The sequence below is a fragment of the Grus americana genome, chromosome 17 (genome assembly GCF_028858705.1).
Source record: "Grus americana isolate bGruAme1 chromosome 17, bGruAme1.mat, whole genome shotgun sequence".
Taxonomy (NCBI): Eukaryota; Metazoa; Chordata; class Aves; order Gruiformes; family Gruidae; genus Grus; species Grus americana.
In genome coordinates, this window is record NC_072868.1 from 4,795,484 (window position 1) to 4,815,440 (window position 19,957).

A 19,957-nucleotide genomic window follows, 5' to 3' on the forward strand; every position below is an offset into this window, starting at 1 on the left:
ATCATAGCACAGCCCTAAGCCTGACTAGTAGCTTAAAGCCACAACATTACAGCCACAATCACCAGATCACTGGTAAGACATGAGCATGGACTTAATTTAAATGACATACCTATGGCTAGCTTCTCTTTACAGAATTGCATATGGCATTTGTAGGATTTCACCATATGATCTTCGCTAGAGTGATTTTTATTTCCATCTTGTAATTGCTTTCTTGAAGAGTTAGAGTTATCAGTTTGAGCAGCAATTCCTAACACCACCAGAGCCTGGAAAAATTTACTAAATCCACAACTGCAGATAACCATGTATTTAAAAAAAAAAACCCAACCCAAACTAAAAAACACCACGAACAAAGCCAGCATTTCAGAGCCTAGATTAGTACAATTTCCCTTCCAGTTCCAGCCCTACTTCAGATCCTACTCCCTTTCCAATCCTACTCTACATTTAAAAACTTCCTTCTTACTTCTCTGTACGTTTGAAGTCCGTAGATTGTGCCACAACTGATCTGGGCTGGACTCCTTTTTCTCTGCTGTTGTCTCCTGAAAAAGAAACCAGAACGTGTTTACCTACATAAAACAGAATTTATTATAAGACAACCTGATTTTGGCAGGGAAAAAAACCCAACACAAACCAAACCCAAAACCACACCTGGCACTGTCTGCCGGCCTAAGAAAATGCTGCTCAAGCTCAGGGCTATAAGGCTACTCTGAAATTAAGAATTGTAATTAGAGGATTTGGCAGGCAGGTGGAGAAAAGATGACTATCTCATAGAGAGTATTTGTGATAAATTTGCACGTCATTAAGCCAATTCTTCCTCTCACACAAATCAGCAGTCACCTTGCCCCTTTTAGTTCATGCAGAGGAGCTAACAAACAGTGGGCCAGCCAAGCTGCGTGGGACCTAGCCATTGCCTGTGGTCACGAGATCTCTCACAAGAAAGAGCACACTAAGCAGACATCGGCACCTAAAAGCTTCCCTTCGTGGGCTTCACAGTAACCTGCCTCTTCATGTCTAGAGACAGACATGAATCTTTACAAGTATAAAGAGGCACTTGGCAGGCAATTCTGCTAATAAAAACCTTACTTTTGCTAGAACTAGTTAGAATAAAGGAAAGCTTATTCTATTACCAAAAGTTAGCATCTTTCTGAGAACATGCTTGTGACATGGAGTTGTGGATGGGGGACTGAATGTTGAAAGGAACCTGTGCAAAATCATTGCAAACAGACAAAACAGCTCATCTGCACAGGAAACGTACTGTATTTTTAGAGCAGGGGCACAACTGATGAGCTTGCCACGAAAGCAGAACCAATTCATTCAACATCTGGCTTAATCCCACATTACACACTGAATAATGCCAGAGCATCTTGAGACACAGCCGCTGTGTAAACAGGCCATACTGAACAGTAACACAGGGGGAGCATGTAGAAAGGTTCCCATAGAAATGCCAACAGCTTTGATGCCTGAGAGTAGCTCATGACAGAGGTGAGCCAGAGGTGCAACTCCATCTTGAAACACTGATGGAAATAAAAATCTAAATTACTCTGAGACATCATTCTTACAGGCTGAACTGCTTCCACTCAAGTCACAGCTGAACTGAATTAGCTTTAAGCTCAATTTGCTGAACACACAGTTTTTCCATAGGTAGAGACCATTCAAACGTTCTGCTCCCAGCGTGCCGAGACAGCAGTCAGTAGAGGGAAGCATTCAAAAAAGAAGCATCCAAAACCTGCTTGAGCGGTAAGGACACAGACACTGGATCTGGGTTCCAGCTCTGGGACTGTGGGGGGAAAACCCCAACTTTACCTTTCTGCATTTCTGTTTCCTGGCTTACAAAGTGGAAATTTCAAATATCCTTCTGTGCCATAAGGGATTTATCATGTTTTTCTACATGCCTTGAAAAAGTGTTAAAGCAACACCAGACCTGTTTTGGTATGTAGTTCCTGAATATGTCCTTCAAAGCCCCAAAACTGTGCTTGAAACTGGGATGACACAGCAAACCAGTATGCAAAATTAACCACCAAGCCTGCTTCCCTCTGGGATTGTGCCAGGAATTACTCAAAGGTAAAGGACTTCCTCTGCTCAGTGCCTACATCCAGTGTCATATCCTAACACCTCAGAACTTTACCATTTTACATAGAAATGGCTCTCAATTTGCCTAAGCTGAGCATCAGTCACCCCCCATGAAATAAAGAGGGCAAACACCACCCCTTGTGTACTCTGTAAAAGACAAGCAAGGAATACAGAAGTTAAGCTCATGGCCACTCAGCAAAGAAGGAACAGACAGACAAATGGACTAATTTAAAATACATTTTCTTACTTTTTTTAAAAAAAGAGAGGGGGGAAAAAACAACAGTTTTCTGTTTCAGTGACCTCCACTAAAAGTGTAGATCTCAGAGGCAACTGCAAAGCTTTAAAAAAAATTAAGCCAAAGCAAATATGAATAATTCCAGCAGAGTTATTGGAAATGAGTTCAGTGATCTTTCCCAAACTAAGTGAGGAAAAAGTTTTCATTTCCAATTAAATTATGGCAATTTAAACAGGCAGCTTTAGCATCTTTGTACATGCCTTCATTATACCAAAATGTCACTTTAAAACATCAGATTTTATCTCAGTTGCTTATCAAATACAAATGTTAGTGACCTAGTGAGTGGACACATAAGATTAAGAGCTTGCAAGTCTCTGTTTCTATACAGTAGAAGGTAAAACTATTTTAAGAGACATAACAGGTTTCTATTTAATCTGTAAGTTTAAAAACTTGATGAGTTTCAGTTGAGGCACTTAAGCTTGCAGCATTATTGCTTTCAGAAATGTCATCTTTTTTGTCACCCACTTGTGTGCAGGAATGCAAACAATGCTCTACAAAAGCAAATCAACCACAACTCTCAGTGCAATTCACAGTAAGGAAGCAATCTGTAACTGCCCTGTGTTGAGGTGCAAACACCACAACCACAGCAGTTTCCAGCAATGTTGCAGACTCGTAGTGTCATTCCCTTAAGGCATGCAAGGGATTATTTGGGTATAATTCATCTCATTATAGTAAAAGATGTTTCAAAGATGCTCGGGCTGAGAAAAAGAAGTATTCAGTTCTGGTAGACAGCAAGGATCTTGTGCTACTTAAAAAAGTAGATTTTGGTTAAGCTCAATACCTTCTGACTAGACACTTGACCAACTAGAGAAAGTCACAGGGAGCCCTGATTGGGATACCTTCCAGCAGCCTCTAGAAAAAACTGAGGATGGTCTATCTTGTGGCCACAATCAGAAGAGGAGCAGCTGAAAAATTAATGGTCATGTATTCTCTAGCAAAAAAAAAAAAAAAAAAAGAAAGAAGCAGTGGCTATTATTTCTCTAGAATTACCAGCTGTACAAGATCAGCTTATCAGAACTGAACTTATAAAGTTCTTTCTTTTTTTTCCCGTTAACAATGATTTAACATGTCACTGGAATAAAGAAAACACAAGAGGGCTCCAAACGATACCAGTGCTCCATGAGGCTGCAGTGCTGTAGGCACTACACAGAAGTCTTCCAGCAGTCTCTAGGAAGCTTATGGATCTGCAGGTTTTGTAGCAACTTCTCAATGCTGCAACCTGGATGAAGAATTTCTACAATCTCAGCTTCATTTCAGCTCAAAAGATGACATCATCTATTTGGAAATGAAAGTAGCCCTAGACTCAGAAAGCCAAGTCAGCTACCACAACGCAACAAAGTCTTTCAGGAGATCCCACTGAATCAACATACCTCGGAGCTGACCACTCCAAAAATGTCTCTGACATCACGCACAGGATGCTTGCTCTTCCTCCTCCGAGAGCGGGAGTAGGTATCCAACCGCCGCTGCACAGCAGCGGCCTGGGTCTTGGTCAGGGTGGAGAGCAGCACGATGTTGTCGTTTTCCGAGGCATGGTCCCCGAGGAGGTCGGACAGACCTGCATCCTGGAGCCACTCGGCTTCAGCTTCTCCCTCTGCGAGGCAAGGGATGAGAAGGGCGAGTGAGAAGAGAAAGGATAACAGCAATTGGAGTGCTTGAAGCACTGTTCCCAGGTACCCAGCTGGGTATCAGGGTGAAATCGGAGGAGACGCAGCACTTTAGGCAGCTACAACTGCCCACGGACTCCTTTCTCCTCACCCTAGGTGAGGAAAGAGAGAAGAAAAAACTAGAGAGGCATGGGTATTGCCAGGAACGTAGGCTCCCTCAGAAGCTGGGCACAAGCGTGACTCTGCGTGGTCTTTAGCACAAGGATTGCAACAGGAACCGAACCCCGCGGGGGTTTTCACAGGACACGGGAGGAAAGTCAGAGGCGCTTGCTTACATCTGCCTTTCCACAGGCTGCCTGTGCAAAGGGGAATTGCGGCAGCAGGCAACAGTGCGCAGCAAGCTCAGAATGACTGGCGCTGCCTCCCTCCGCAGCACACCCGATCCTCCAGCATCTTTGGGAATGGACAAAAGGTGTGCGGGAAGTCACAGCATACAACACTGCACTTTTGGCTTTTGCACTCTTCCCAATTATTTCGCTATTTCTTTTAATTTTTATTTAACTACATGTATGCCTACGTATCAACAACTTTTTCTTCTTTTTAAATATCTAGACACTGACCCGATAGACTCAAATGTATTTTCTTTAATACACTTGCAGAATTATTTGTATGCAGCATCCCTATTCTTTACCTTTTTAAGTGGATTGGTATCCGTGCAGTCATTCAACAAAAGCAAAAATGTTATTCTGTGGATTCACTTTATGTCTGTGCCTATACAGAACATCACTAAAATTAAAGACTATTCCAGTTCCAGAATGAAGTGTGAGAAGCCTGGAGACAGTACAGCAGCATTACTCAAACAAGCTCAATTCCACTTCATTCTTCAGTATATAAAAGTTGCACTTCAAACACAAAAGACAATTTTTTTCCTTATGGGATGCACCCTTTGTGCAAGTGAGAAAGCGCCCTGAGCAAGGCAGCTACTTGAAATCCAAGGATAAAAGAAGCAATTTAGCAGGTGGCTTCAACTTTAACACAGTGAACACCACAAAGCCTTTATCTTTTCAATTCTATGTACCCCTTTCTTTCACTGCAGGCAGCTCCAGTATGGCTCTACCAAAGGTTATACTGGGAAAAAGAAAAAGCACAACTGAACTGACTGAAACAGAATAGCTCATTCCCACTCTTCCTTTCCTACGCAAGCTGATATCTCCTCAGTTACCACAGCTGCTCAAAGTTTTATTATTGCTGCATCAATAATAAAAAAAGCCATGCAGCTCTTCTTGAGAGATTAAATAATAGAATTTTTCTGGGGAAAATTCTGTGTTCACACAACTTGCAAAAACATATTGTGACTCCATTAAAACTCTTTCCAGCCTTCAGAGCATGCTCTTTGTGTTCTCTGTGCTGTAATGAAACAGAACTTTTTTCAGCATCGCACAGCAATAAATAGAGCTAGACTTGAAGTCCCTTTAACAAACCTTTTTGCAAACTGGCTAGCTTTCCTAACATGGTCTTCAGTTTTGGTCATTGCCATGTCTGGTTCTACAGAAGCTAACAGGTAAGAGCACCCCTCCTGGTACTACTCGCTTGGTTACAGCTGCTTACACACTCCTGTTCACGACTCCTCACTGTACGTGTTTGTCCTACATCCATGGTTTCACAGCAGCACAGCGTGCAAAAGACTTCTGCTTTATTTTGTCTTTGGGAACTAAAGGAAGTTCAGTGTATTGCTTGCAAATTTTGAGAATACCCAATTCCAGTCATAACAGGAAACTAATCTAATACACAATACAAAACAGCAGGCCCCAAATCGGACATCCGTGTGAGCCTGCTGCCCCATCTGATGCCAAAGCACCAGATTTTCATTCCTTTATTTAATATTTTTGGCCCGGTCATGTTTGCCAGTAACGCAAAAGGAAACGAGTAAAGTAGGTTATTTATGGGGAGAAGGGGGAAATCAGAGAGAGAAACAGGTCAGAACGGAGAGGTTCACAGAAGCCGAGCTGCAGGTTTAAGCCTAGAGAGCTGCTAAGACTTGCCTTGTGAGTTCCAGACAAGCAGCATTTCGGGGGGCACAATTAGGATTAAATTTGTAAAACTAAAGAACACTAGTTCCAAAAACTTACTTGAACCATAAGCTAGCCAAAAATAACGTTCATAATAACGCATTTAGTTTGAAAAAACCCTAAAGTATAGCTAAGCGTCCTACAGTTTCAGACTAAACATTAGGCACAACTTCCTATATAGTTTTTGAAGGTAGAGAAGAATCACTCTTTGCAGACACTTCTCAGACATGATTACATGCTATAAGGATGCTTGCAGATATTTTAGTGGCACTACCGCACAGAACGCATACGTTATCAGTCTGCTGTACAGTCAGACCCTGGAGAGAGCTGGATAAACAGCAGAGAGCAAGGAAAGACCATTGCTGCTTGTATTTCAGGAAAAAGCTACTTTCTACATCCTTCAAGCATTAGTGAGGCCACAAGTATCATCAGCGTCTTTCTGCTGACCCAGTTCTGCAAAGTTACACACTGGCCTCCCACTAACACCAGGTCACAAGCAGCTTCCCATTACGCCACCCCTTACACAGGGTTTGCACAGGAGACCAGCATTCTCCAACTGGGTCAGCGTTTCTGCAACACCTTATCGACACGTAGCCTCCACACTGTCCCTGTACTGCAATTACGATCAGCTATTTGTCAGGTTGAGCACGCTGTCTTGTGCTTTATGCAAAGAGCGATGGTGCCTTTGGCTCCAAGGAGCCTCGAATCCTCCGTGCAGCATTGCTGCCTGGCGGTGCTCCAACCATAAATTGCAGAGACATGAAAGCCAGAAGGCACCAGCCAAGTCCAGCTTCCTGCATCCACACCATCTGAAGTTCCCCCTCGCTACTTGTGCTTCTAGCACAACACTTATTTGACTAAGGTCCTTTGCAGAAGGCACCAGGATGTGAGCGTGCCGCACCTCCTTCCCCAGCCTGCTGGGAAGGCTTCGCTACTCGGAGCACTATTTCGAGTCTGTCTGGTTTCAATGGCCAATTAAGCAGTCAGCTCTTGCCTGCTAGATTAATATACAGCATTAAAAGACACTTTTCCTTGTGTCCCTGCTTACACACAGTAATCGAATTGCCTCTAGCATATCAGTGTTTCAGATACCCCAGACGGTCTTTCATCTCCTGGCATTGCCTCTTTCCCAGAGTCTCCTTCCTGGCGCGCTCATTTTCTGAGTCACTTTTGCATCTCTTCCAGTTCTAAAAAACAAACTTACATCCTTTCGGCAGGGACACTAACAGCAGACCCTCAATGTTTACCGTATCTTGCCTACTATGGCAGACATGCATGATGATCTTCCCACCCCGCTCTCCAGAGCCCCCTCTAACACCCAGGAGAGCCATTTACCCTTCCCAAGCACGGCAGCCCACCGGGACTTTCACTCAAACGTTTCCCCATTACATACCTGGGTCCTTCTCAAGATCAGGCCAGCACAACAGCTGTAGGCAGTACAGGCTGCAAACCCGACCATTCAAAAGGATGTACGGCCAACTAAATCACATTCTTCAAAATTAACCCAGAAAATGTGTGATCCTGACCTGCGGGATCGCTGGGTGCTTATCAAGGTTTCTCATCCCTCCAGCACACCAGGAGGTTGTACCTCCCACGTCAAAAGGAAATCAGTCTGCGTTCCAGTTATCCCAAAATACTGGATAATGTCAGCACTACAGAAAGCCCATTAGAAACACCCCATGCGCATGAAGCGGTCTTCAAAAGAAAGGAAGAGGAAAAAAGAAAGGAGGTATGTTAAAAAAACCTTGTGTGGATGGACTGAAGCCATTCTGGATGTTTATTATGGTTTCTTGATTAGTGAATTAGAGGGGGGGGGGAAGTTGCCTTCCACAAAAGCAGCTCTCATAAAAGCCACTACGATGAAATCTCAGAACCACATATACAAACCAGCCTTCCCAAACACCGTCAGCTATCACAGCACATTTACCATGCAGCCATTTGCATGGGGAGTGAGAGCCCCCACTAAGTGTTTGAAAAAAAATCTGGAGCCTTGAACATACTCCTGACCGACTTTTAGAGTTGGCTTTGTTTCAGAAGCTGAAACCAGGCCAGGCCAGCACTCCCCTTCTGCAGGGCGCTATCCACCACCCAATGAAAAAAAAAAATATATATCTGATTTGACTAGTAATATTCCAACCATATTCCAACATGCTTCTAAATCATTCAGGTGCATAAGCAAGTTTTCCAAGATGTTCATCTTCCTCCCCTCCCTCATGACATTTTTGGCAACCTACCCTCTTGTGTTTTGACATCTGCAAGGCTGCATTCCTCTTGCTCAGCTTCAGCGCTCTGTTTAATGTTCTCTACTTCCAGCCAAAAACTGTCCATTGACAAGTTGTCCACAGACTCTACCCTGCAATCCGTGCCGTCTGACACTGAGGATGCCAAAGGATTCCTTGGAGGAAGTTGGCTCATTTTGCAAGGGCAATTTCTGGCACTGAGAAAGGAAGAAATAAGGAGAGAGAGATTAGTCTACGCGTATTCAGACACTCACGATACAGCGGTCTTCATTGATTAATGACTACAATAAAAGCCAAACAGAGGTAAGTGCTAGACTTCCTTTGGTTAGTATTTAGCAATAACAGATGCAGTTGGGATCAAATCCCCTAGAGTAGGGGAAAAACTGCTGACCAAACATGTGAGATGACACAGTATCAACACGGGTTTTCCAATCTGTCCTTCCAGTGACGTCTGCGACACCACCCACCACTCCCACACTTGCTTCCAAGACTCCCCTGCAAACATGCACAGATACCCTCTACATTCACCGACAACCAAGATGTTTCAAGCGCGGTGCACATGTGTTTGGATTATCTGGCATACACTGCAAGCCTGACAGCTCCCAGCCGCCGCAGACTGAACCTGGTAGGCTTGTCCTCCATATGCAAAAACCGGCACAGCTCCATCTCCTGCACTTCAGCTCCTGCAATAAACAACTCTGATATTTGAGGCACTCTTTTCCTGCCCAGACCAGACTTTTCAGCTATGAAACAGCACAAGTGTCCCGGGAAACTCAAACATACAGAATTTTCTTACCACCCTGTTGATACATTCATGGGCAGCCAAAGTCCCTGACTGGCCTCATTCAGCTTTCAACCTCTCTGCAGAAAGTGGTGAGGTTCTCATCAGTTCATAAAATAATGCCTCTCCTAAAATGAATTTGAATTCACTTCAAAGAGTTGCAAGCCATTTAAACCCTGCTGTATATCTTCTTCAAAGACTTAAAAAAAGGGATAAGTGGAACCTACTTGTGAAACACCTCAATGGTTGAACTCATGAACACAAAATTAAAGAGACCGCACACTACACTAACTCCGGGTGGCTGAAAAACACCTGTGAACAGCCACCACCAAACACAGATTGGTATTGCTTTCTAGTCTCATGACAAAAAAAATAAAGCAGAAAAAAAGCAGATGAAGTCTTGTGCCTTGAAAACCATGACAACAAAACAACCACCAAATGCAATTTAGCTTCCCAACTCTGGAAGGACTTAGAAAGTTATAGATGGCAAAATATCTGGAAAGTTTTAGTTCCTTGCATTCCGGAAAGCCATTATTAGCAGTTCTGGCATTAACTTGCTTCTGTTATAAGAAGCATTTCAAGTCATAAAAGACTAAATTTGAATATCTACCAACTCAGAGGCCTGTAGGATATTCTGCACTTACAGGTACACATGTCCACGCATATTATGCTCATACCTTTTCTAAACATGCACACAGGCAGCCCTTCTCTTCTAAAGGTCAGGCCTAAAGCAATAACCACCACTCCAGGAACATCTGCAGCCAGCAACGGCATTGAGAACAAAATAAGGTGGGTTTTGTTTTACTGGAACACAAAAGTGAAACAGCGAAAAGAGCTATTACGCCACCCAGCCCACCTCTGACAAGGGAAGAGGTGGTCTGCTTTTTTAGTACCTATCCCCACCTTTCCCACTCCCCTTTTCTACTCCTGGATATCCAAATACAGGCCTCCAGTTGAGATGCTACTTTATAACCTGGTAGAGCATTTAAATAGTCAGTCTAAGATTTTTTTTTTTTTTAACTTTCATAGTTCATGCCCATCTCTCTCATTTCTACTACAGCCACCATCCCAAATCATTATTTCCCCTTTTAACTTTTTACTTATATCTTTACTCATTAGGAGTTAAAAATTTAGATCACATTCCTTGCATTAACTGTTCATCTTTAGTACTCCTCTCTATTTTCTCACATTTGCTGACAGCCAAGAGGATTAGATTTATACAAAGCTACCTTGCTAGCATCAAAAAGACTGCTTAATACCTTGCCATGACATCTCAGGAGAATTGTATTACACATCAGTCAATAGAAATTATCACTTGCAACATGAAACTAGAAGGAGGATTTTAGATTATCTTGAGGCGCTTGTTTTTGGCCATATCAGTGGCAGAACCACTGGCGGCCGAACTTGCACTAAAGAGCAGTCTCCTCAAGCACAGCACTACACAAGCTAAGGAGGCATCTTACAAGCTCTCCTAATTGCTCTGCTAAAGGCCCTCAGCAGGCACACAACCACTCTTCTTGCCCTAAGTTATTGCACTATGCTACCGTGGGATCTAGGTTACACAGATCAAAGCAGCTCTAAAATGTACCTTTCCTTCATGGCATAGAGCAGGCTTGTCTAGTATCCCAGAAATCTCCATGGATTCACACCAGAACAGCACTTATACCCAGGTTTGCAGCTCCAGCAGAACCTACCCTAGACCCAAGCCGCAGCTTGCACCCAACACACGAGCTCTGCAGCAAACCTGCGTGTCACACGTGGGTATGTCAATCCCTTCCCCACACCTGCCACAGGCCTGCCTGGAACAAACCCAACATTTTAAGCCAATATAAATACAGTCTTCAGCTCTTTTGAAATGTAGACTCTTGACTAAAACGCACTGCATGACTTACCCAGTACCAGATCCTGAGCACAAGTTTTAGTCCGGGAGATGCTATGACCAAGTGGAATAATAATTGTCTAAAGCATTAGGGCATATTGCTGGTGCACACCTGAGAAGGGTCACAACATCCTTTCAGTCCAGATTTTGGGCTATAGCCTTGCCAGCAGCTATTGTTGATCTACCAGCACCTTCAGTCCATATCAAGACAACATAGTACTGGTGCAAGGATATAGTTTTGCCAGACAACAGCGAACTGCTGGACCCCTATCCCACTCTGACCCGTGCTTCTGTACCACCCACAGTTATTTTGCTTCCTTCCACAGCTGGAAACACAGATGATCTAGTAGTGCTTGCACCAAAAAGTTCCACCACCAGACACGCTACATGCCTGCTCTAGGAGAGCCATATTTGAACTACTTGTGCAAACAGCCCAAAAGCCATCCTAATTTTTTTTTCCTCAAGAACCTCACAGAGATACACCAAACCCTATTTCACCAAGATGCAGGATGCTATTGTCACATAGCAGCTCTACATAGCAGTAGCAGCATCCAAAGCCCAGCTCTACAAGTCCTAAGCTCGTGTCCTTGTTCCTGTCTCGCAGGACAACACCAAAGCAAAGTCAGGCCTTTAAATTTAGAAAATATTTTATTTTCTGGTCTAAATACATTTTTTCTTGAACACACTGCACAGTGCTTTACAGATCCAACTACTCAGGTGGAAGGTTAAACGTTAGATTCAGTGCACCTAAGAGATTGTTCTTCCTCATTGCATGCCCAAGTCAACGGAGGGCAATCTGTGACGTACAAACATAGCAACGGTTTAGATTGAAAGTGTAGATTGTTGGCTTAAAATGTTAATCGCTCAGTTGCAACTGGGCAAAGAGTAGGTGGAATAAACAAGCTCACTCAGTTGCACTGCCAACATAACAAAAAGCTTAAGATTATAAAGTTTTAAAAATTGACCCGACAAAAAGCAAACTGGCAGAAAGATCTAGTTAAGGGCAACCATAAAGGAATGACTCTGTCGAAAGACTCGCCACCCTAATGCAACCTTCTCTTCTTGTATAAGAGCAGAGCCGGTTTTAATGGGGCTCAAGCTTCATTCAGCTGACTTCCCTGTCACCTTCAATCTAACCCCAACTTAACAATATTAACAGCAGATTTATGAGAAATTAGACTAGCATGAACCTTTATGGTTCATTTTCTTATTATTTCTTCCATAAATCCTCTCCGCATAGAGCGCTGGTAGCCCTGAGCAAGATTTGCATGCCTGTATAACCCTGAGTGTTGGTGGCTCACCGGTCCTGGGCTAGAATACAAAGTCTCAGAGTAGTTTTTGATCTGTTCCTAGATACTGTCAATACATGGCAAATATATTGCCAACACTCACGCAACTTTTGGTCCTTTCGAATGTCAAAATAAAATAAACACTGCTGCTATGCATTTGTTCATTCCTGTCAAAGAGCTTCTCAAAGGATCTGTAGCTGCCTAAACTACTTCACTGCTTGCTTAACATCCTTCCCTCATTGAAATACCTCTCTAGCAGATGAATAAAGAGGTTTCTTCTCAAGCATTTCAAACAACAGGAGGTGACAAGTGTAAGCCAAGAAAATGGAATTCCTTTAATACTGTTTCCAGAAAAACTAAGATGAGAAAAAGGCAAGCAGAACAGAAGAATTAAGCTATACAAGGCAGTCCTTTCACATACAAGCACATAGTTTTTAAAGACATTTCCAAATATCTGGAGCAAGCACAAAGGCACACATGAAACAGAAACAGATGAAAGGAGTTTGAATTAAGCTCAAGAGCAAGTTAGGAGCAGCCCACCAAGTCACAGCATCATAGCAATTCAGACCACTAGCGTAAAAGGAAAAAGTGAGAAATTATTCTATCAACTGGTTGCAGTATTTTGACAGATAAAGACAGTAAGTCAGAGAACAAAAAATATGTTAGTGCCACAACACACGGACATCATACCGGCTTTCAATTTGCTTCAAGGTCAAAGACAACTGATGGGTACAAAAGCACAAGATTAAAAGAAACAAACAAAGAAGTCCATGGAGAAAAAAATGGGCCTCTTCACTTTGCTTCCAAGTTCCCACCCTGAGCAAGCAGCTTAAACTCCAGTGAAGAACTGCGTAGGTAATTCTGAAGAGAAAGAATCACCTCAAGACCAGCCCACCAACATGATAGGTTTTCTTGTTCAAAGTCATGTAGTAGGGTGAAGGCACCCAGAAACGCCAGATAGGAGTATTTGAAAAGCTTGAGACAATCCTGAAGCAGTAAGTCACATATCTATAGCTATATCTATATAAAATATAGATAATTTTGCTTACTGAAACTATTGGAAGCTTAAACCTCAGTCTTTCAAGGATATCAGTGTTAACATAAGAATAACTTCTTGTATGAAAGAAGTCAATCTACTGATTGGAATTTTAGATGAAATATTCATAATCAGCTATTTTATACAGCCAGACAGAATTGCACAAAACTCCATTCCCAACACAGCAAAGTTATCCAAGAGATGCCCTGTGGACACAAGCTCCACAACTTTTCTACCAAAACTCTAAATCAAAAGCAAGCCTTATTGCAAATCTTTAAAGCCTGGCTTTGTTACTCCTACAATCCTCCAAATTTTGTACACAAAGTACAAACGCCACAGACTGCCAATTCCCTCCTCCCCCCCGCAACAAGCAGCAAAGGAACAATAGTGAAGGTTACTCTTAGGAGCAAATGAAAAGCACATGGCTGGTGCAAATTCCTTGGACCAGACCATAAAAGTAAAGACAGACTAATTACCAAATTGCTGTGGCAGTGATCAACATTAACTTACCCGATATACTCTTACCATGCTTTACTTTCCCTGGCTTAACTAAACCAAAGCAGCAGAATTAAAGCAATCTTAGAAGCAGGCTGCCACTGCTGATCTACATCTTTGCATATCTCTAACCATAAAGGATTTGCTCATATACCTAGTAGTTTGACCGAGAGCATCCCCTACAAATGTCACAGTGCCTCTAGCCCAAGCTATTTTATATAGCACTGCTGCCAATCACCACTTATGTTCACATTAAGGCATTTTATCAAGGACTTTGCACCCATGGGACGGCACACTTGAAGGTCTGTCTCTATAGCACCAGCAAGAATAGCTCAGATGTCACTACTACAATTTGCTAATAAGATTACAGCTTGTTTTCAATAACACAGCAATCGGTTCATCAAGATCTGCCATTATGCAAGCAGCTTGGGGAGCAGCGTCATTTAAGGTTGTTTTGAAGAAGCCTGTTCTGCAAGCGATAAAGAGGACGTGCCAGCCAGCTCCGCATGCGTGGAGTATTTCATACCAGATCCAGCTTTCCCTCACCCCAACAACAAGGCACTCCCCAACTCCTGTCCTGGCATCCCTAGCGGCACCAGAAAGACAAAGCAGCGATCCTTTGCTCAGTGCTATGTGGATGAAAGACTTGAATCCTGATGCTTGGGTGTAACACGTTGCTTGAGCTTAGCACCTCTATCGCTTTCTGTGATGGACCCAAACTCCAGAGGTTACCTCCACCACAGCACTGGGAGGTAAATAAAGCATGGGTTATAACTTACCCGACGATAAATGCTTCTATAAAAGTATTTAAGGGCAAAGAACCTCCATCTCGACATCTCTGTCTCGGGCCTTGATCAGGAGTAGACTTGTCTCCACTCTGTCTAGTAGGGTCTAAACAAGCAAGCTAAGGAATAGCAAAATTTGCCTGTAATTACAGATCTGCCTGGAGGTGTCTCAGACCGAAACTCAGAGCAGAACAAACACCAGATTGATAAGCCCATGCAGATACAGCCAAATTAAAAATATTCAAAGCCATGTTTAGTTTAGTCTATTAGCTGGGTGTCTGTCCCATCACACTAGAGTTTGTTTTGGCCTCAGAAGACATAAGCCACGCTCCCTGTATGTGGTTTTTTTGTTTCACTGTAAGGTCACTGCAGACGAGCCCGTCGTTTACTTTCCCTGCGTTAGCACGGTAAGCCAAGCAGGAAAGGCCTTTCATCAACACGGAAATCCGGCTGTGAGAAAGGGGTACCTGGCCAAAACAAAGCTTTGAGTACTGTGATCTTTAATGCAATTGTGAATTGGTAAGCCTGATCTATTGGATCATTATATAAGAATCATTAATTAAAAGGTGGCAGCCTCATCCCTATTTCCATCCTCACACACTCCACTGAATCCACATTCATCTAAACACACAAGCAGCTTTGTCCGTCCAGCAGCCACAAAGATCCAGTCTGCCATTCAGGTTCCACCTATCAGCATGACACCAGGATGCCAAAACCCACAGACCAGTTTGCACGGGGCCGCAAAACCCACAGAGCACTACAGACGGGAGCTCCCGCGTACTTGTTCTTACCCATCACCACGTCCTCAGTACAGAGGCTGCCCTGGGCTCCCTCCAGCTGCCGCGAGGCTCAGCCTGTGCACGGGATTCCCAGGAAGCGGCGGACACGGACTCACTGCCCTTTAGTGACTCGGCTGTCACAGCCCTGCAGCACGCACTGCCAGGGATTTTGCCGAGGCCAGAATGAGTCAATACCTTCCAGTTACTAAAAGCATCCTCAAAACACGCTACCGTTACGTCAGACAAGACACCCTTTATTTCCATCACTGCGGTGACTTTAGGCAGGATGTTAAACCCCTGTGCACCTCAGCTGCCCAGCTTAGGGACAAAGGGGATGAGGGACCACACGGCTTTCAGAGGAAAGCCTGCCAGTGTGTTTGAATCCTAGGTACAAAGGCAGTGAATTTATTTTTTGTGTGATTGTTCATTAAGGCAAAGGCTTTTTACAAAAGCACAGATTCACATGCACTAAATATTTGTCCTATAAGTTCTTTAATGTTGAACTTAGAGTAAATCAGGATGGTGGAACTCATTTCTTGTCGTAGCCCATTCTCCCAGCTGTACCTACATCACAGCAGAGAATGAGTAACTGTAAGTTGTTGCCTAGATGTACGGCAACAGGCAAGAGACTTTGAAGAGGTCACGAGAGTAACCTGCTGACCAGCACAAAGTAAGGAGGGTTGAGAGATGCGCTGGAATCGAGCTCTGCTTCATGCCTGAGAGGTCTAGGGATGCAGGGAGAAGGGAAAGACAGTCATAAACTGCTTGCTTGGATTTGTCAGGTAAGAGTTACTACACCTAAGACAAAGTGCTTGGCTATCACATTGCCACGAAAAGCCTCCCCTGATTGAAATTTATAACTAATTCTACAGCTAATAACTGGAGTGCCACCTGCGAGCCCAGGGCCACCCACCCCAGCCATGAGCCACCTCGGGTGCGACAAGCATTACAAGACAGAGGTGAGGGGCACGAGGCAGGGCGAGCTGGCTCTGCTACGGCTTTTTCTCAGCGGCGCTTTGGAGGCACGACCCCACCACCGCCGGGTAAGCCGGTAGGTGCCTTAATGGGAACCGACAAGCATTCCAGAGTTACTGCTGCAAAACTAAACGGTCATTAATGGCAATTAATTAAAAACCCAGGATGGTTGGCGTATCATCGCCTTATTGTATAAGCATGTTTTGGGTCAATCTTGGCAGAGAGGTTTAGTTGCACATACACGTACAGGACACGTTTCACCTGCCGGTGAGTCCTGAATGAACAGATGTGAATTGTCACCAGGTAGGAGTTAAGTGTTTTGGTCAAAGCTAGTGAGCAAATTCAGGGTTCCTGCGGTAGCACCTCTTCAGACCTGACCACAGAGGTGTTCTGGCACCAGTACAGACACTGGAACTCGGCTAACTTGTTTGGCAAAAAACATAAGTTGTTACTGAATATTTTGATTTTTATCAAAGAAACCCTGCAATACTCAAGGTGCTAGTCTAGTTCTCTTACACATAGGGAATTTTAAAGTAATTTACCATATTATTCCTGTGTCATTCCCCCTAAGAATATTATTAAATTGTTTTTTACATCTGAAATTTTGCCTGGGATCTTTTAGATATTTCCTTTCTTGCTTCTACACACAAGGTCAAAGCAGACTAGGAAAAATGAGAAGTCAGACAAACACAAAAACGGGGGCTATGGTTAGAAATAAAAATCACTGTGAGTACATTCACACAAACCCAACAGGTTTTGATTACTGCAGCAAGGCAGACATTCTGAAACTTGGTGCAACTTCTAAGCTGATCCAAATACACGTTAGAGGAAGTTTTAAGTCATTTAATGTCATTTAAGCACACAAACAGTACGGCATTTGTCAAGCAAAGTAGTTCAATTTTCAGTTGTCTCCTTTAGCATGTGCGCTTTGCGCAATATTTATAAATACGTGGTTCTTACCTTCATACAGTTCCACAAATCCCTGAGCAGCCCTCAAACCCCACAAGCTGCCAGGGCAGCGTTACCACCGAATCACAAGGAAACACCCAGTCTGTGTTTTAGCCCCCCCAGCCATGCACGTGCCCCCCAGGTCCCGCTTCCACAGCTTGCTGCACTCATCCCAATTAGAAAGTTCATATAAAAAAAAGAAGGGGAGGGGGATTTTAATAGGTTTAATTTCATGATCCAGGCAGTCAAAGCACAGTTTTAAAGAGCATGTTATAGCCTGCTCAGCTCTGGAAACGCACCTTGTTTCCACCTACGCTGCCCCAGGTATTGCCCTACCCCTACGCCCTGCCTTCGGAGGAAGAGCGGTCATCGCCCCATCCATCCGTACCCCGCGACCGCGCTCCGTACCTGCCGGGGCTGCTGAGCCGGGCGCAGCTGGCTGCCCGGGCAGGCACCAACACCTCCCGGAGCCTGGGGATCCCACTTCTGGTGGCCCCAGAGCCACACAGGCTGCACTTGTCCATGTCCAGATGGGGAGCAGAGGGGTGGTCAGTCCATCTGTGCCCCTCCGCTGCCGGGCTGAGGAGCGGCTGCCAAGCCTCGCGGCTGATAACGAAGAGCTGCTCCTTGTCACCCACGGGGTGCTGACTGGGTGTCCGTGAGCATCCTCTCCTCCCTCCCCGCATCCACCCGCCCGGGCGGACCGAGCAGAAGCCGCAGTAAATCCACCTGCGCCTTCAAGGCAGCGGTGCCCGAGGCCGAGCCGCCCACGCCTGGGACGCGGGCTGAAGGACACAGCCCACAGCCAGCATCCAGCCCTCGGAGTAAGCAGAAAACAGCACGGAGTTATTTCAAAGCCCGGGCTGGAGTTAAGGCTTGCTAAACATTAACTCAAGCCTCAGCTGTGTGAAAAAGTAACTCCCACAAGCAGCACCGGGAAGGAGGAGTCAAACAGCATAATTGCTCCTCAAAATTGTACTTCTCTGAAGTAAGAGAACTTCAAGAAAAGCACAACGTATCTGCCTGGGAACTTGGGGTGGGGACAGCAAAAAACTCGAGTGGTTATTAAAAAAGCAAATTCAGCATTTCCTGCCATAGTTGAGCAGTGAGTAAATCCCAACTCTATGTAAGACACTGGTGTTGAAAGAGCAGTGTAAACCCATAACACCCACAGAGAATATTTTGCAAGATCCAAATCCCTCTTTAAAATCTCATCAAGCAGCAACACACGAGCGAGTGAAGGGTTAAAGCAATAAAATTTCCATCTCCCTGCCATCCTAACAGGTTTTGTTCTTTCCATGTTATTCTCTCCACCAAACCTCCTTTCACAGTGTTTCTCTAACTTCCCTTTCCTCTAACATTTGCTATTCATAATCCTGAAGTTAAAGGGACAAACAAGTCATTTATTTAAAGTTTCCTTAACGAAGACATGCAAAGCTTCTCCAGCACACGTAATAACCCCACTCCTTGTTTCCAATATTCCCAGTAAGACTAGATCTATGGCTCAGCCTGCTTTGCCTGCAACGGCTTAAAAGGCAGCTGCAGCTATTTCAGACACAATCCCTCACAAAAGCACACAGAAGCCATCTCAGTTTTGTTCCTTACCCACAAATACAGCTACTTTTCCAATCACTGCTTTAGTCCAGGCACTTTCACCCCACCTTGCAGACACGCAGCTGATTTGCGGCAGAAGAAACGCTGCGCAACTGCCCAAACTCCCGCCACGATCCCGCTTCACGCCCTTCGTAGGGCAGGATTAGACTCTGTCCCAAGCCTACCCATAGGCAGAGCCCTGGCTGCATCCAGGAGGGATCCCTGATTAACACCCTCTGCGCTACGTTAAATGACATCAACTTTCCAGGACGGCACATCCCCAGCCCGCAGCCTTCAGCTGCGCCCCAGCACAGCTTCAGTCCTGCGGGGAGGCAGAGGGAGGGTGATTTGGTCTGGACTCTTACAACTCCCCACACTAAACGTGCAAAAATATTCATGGGATTTTTCACACACGCACCTTTCTACTTACCCGAAATTCCTGCAAAGTTTTAGTCCTCCCCCCATATTTTAGACACTGTGAAGCAAACCAAGAGGACAGTTTTCCAGCAAGAAGGAGCCACCGTGATGAAGGTGGGTCTTTCTCCAGGTAACTGAAGGTGCCTGTCGGAAAGCTCTTGTGTACAGCTGGAGTTAGAGCTGGCTTCCCCCGGCTCGCTCCTGTTCCAGATAGACCCACAGGCCTTGCATACGCATTGTGCGTTACATTTCTTATTTAGCTTATTCACTACAAGTGATCCTAATAAAAATCATAAGGGATCAAATTAAAAACTCAGGTTACCCGTCTAGCTTCTCCTCCATCAGCTGCAAACCAGGATAAACTGCAGAACATACCAGTCTGGAAGAATGTCAGCTCGTGAAATTCAGTTCTAACAAAAGCCTGTCCACGAGCCGCAGCTTTTACAACAGCACTGAACTATACATAGGCAGCATACTATAAAAAAAATGCATGCAATACTAAAGAGCTTACCAGCGTGCAAGAAGAAAATCAAAACAGTTCTGATACTTTTATTCAGGTACACAGGCAATAGTTGTTGCAAAGCTACATCAGACAGAAGCCTACGCCATCGTATGTGACCACACAAGCTGGCCAGGGTTTGAGACATGGGAGGGGAGAGCAAGGAGGGACAACAACAAAAACATCTGTGAGAGGAGATGCAGCTC

The 19,957-nt window shown here is 44.4% G+C and overlaps 1 protein-coding gene across 3 annotated transcripts in view; it reads right to left on the reverse strand.

Moving 5' to 3' along the window:
• ARHGAP40 (Rho GTPase activating protein 40) overlaps window positions 1–19,957 on the reverse strand; it is a 46,547-nt gene that overhangs the window by 11,547 nt on the left and 15,043 nt on the right. For 2 of the 3 annotated variants that reach the window (XM_054845361.1, XM_054845360.1), the window contains exons 2-4: window positions 8,270–8,472; window positions 3,733–3,953; window positions 461–536 (exon numbers count right to left, since the gene is read on the reverse strand). In XM_054845361.1, coding sequence (XP_054701336.1) covers window positions 461–536; window positions 3,733–3,953; window positions 8,270–8,450 — 478 coding nt within the window. In that variant the 5' untranslated portion in view covers window positions 8,451–8,472. Of the gene's footprint in view, window positions 1–460; window positions 537–3,732; window positions 3,954–8,269; window positions 8,473–17,650; window positions 18,069–19,957 lie in introns of those variants that run through there. The other variant, XM_054845359.1, reaches the window with a different exon arrangement.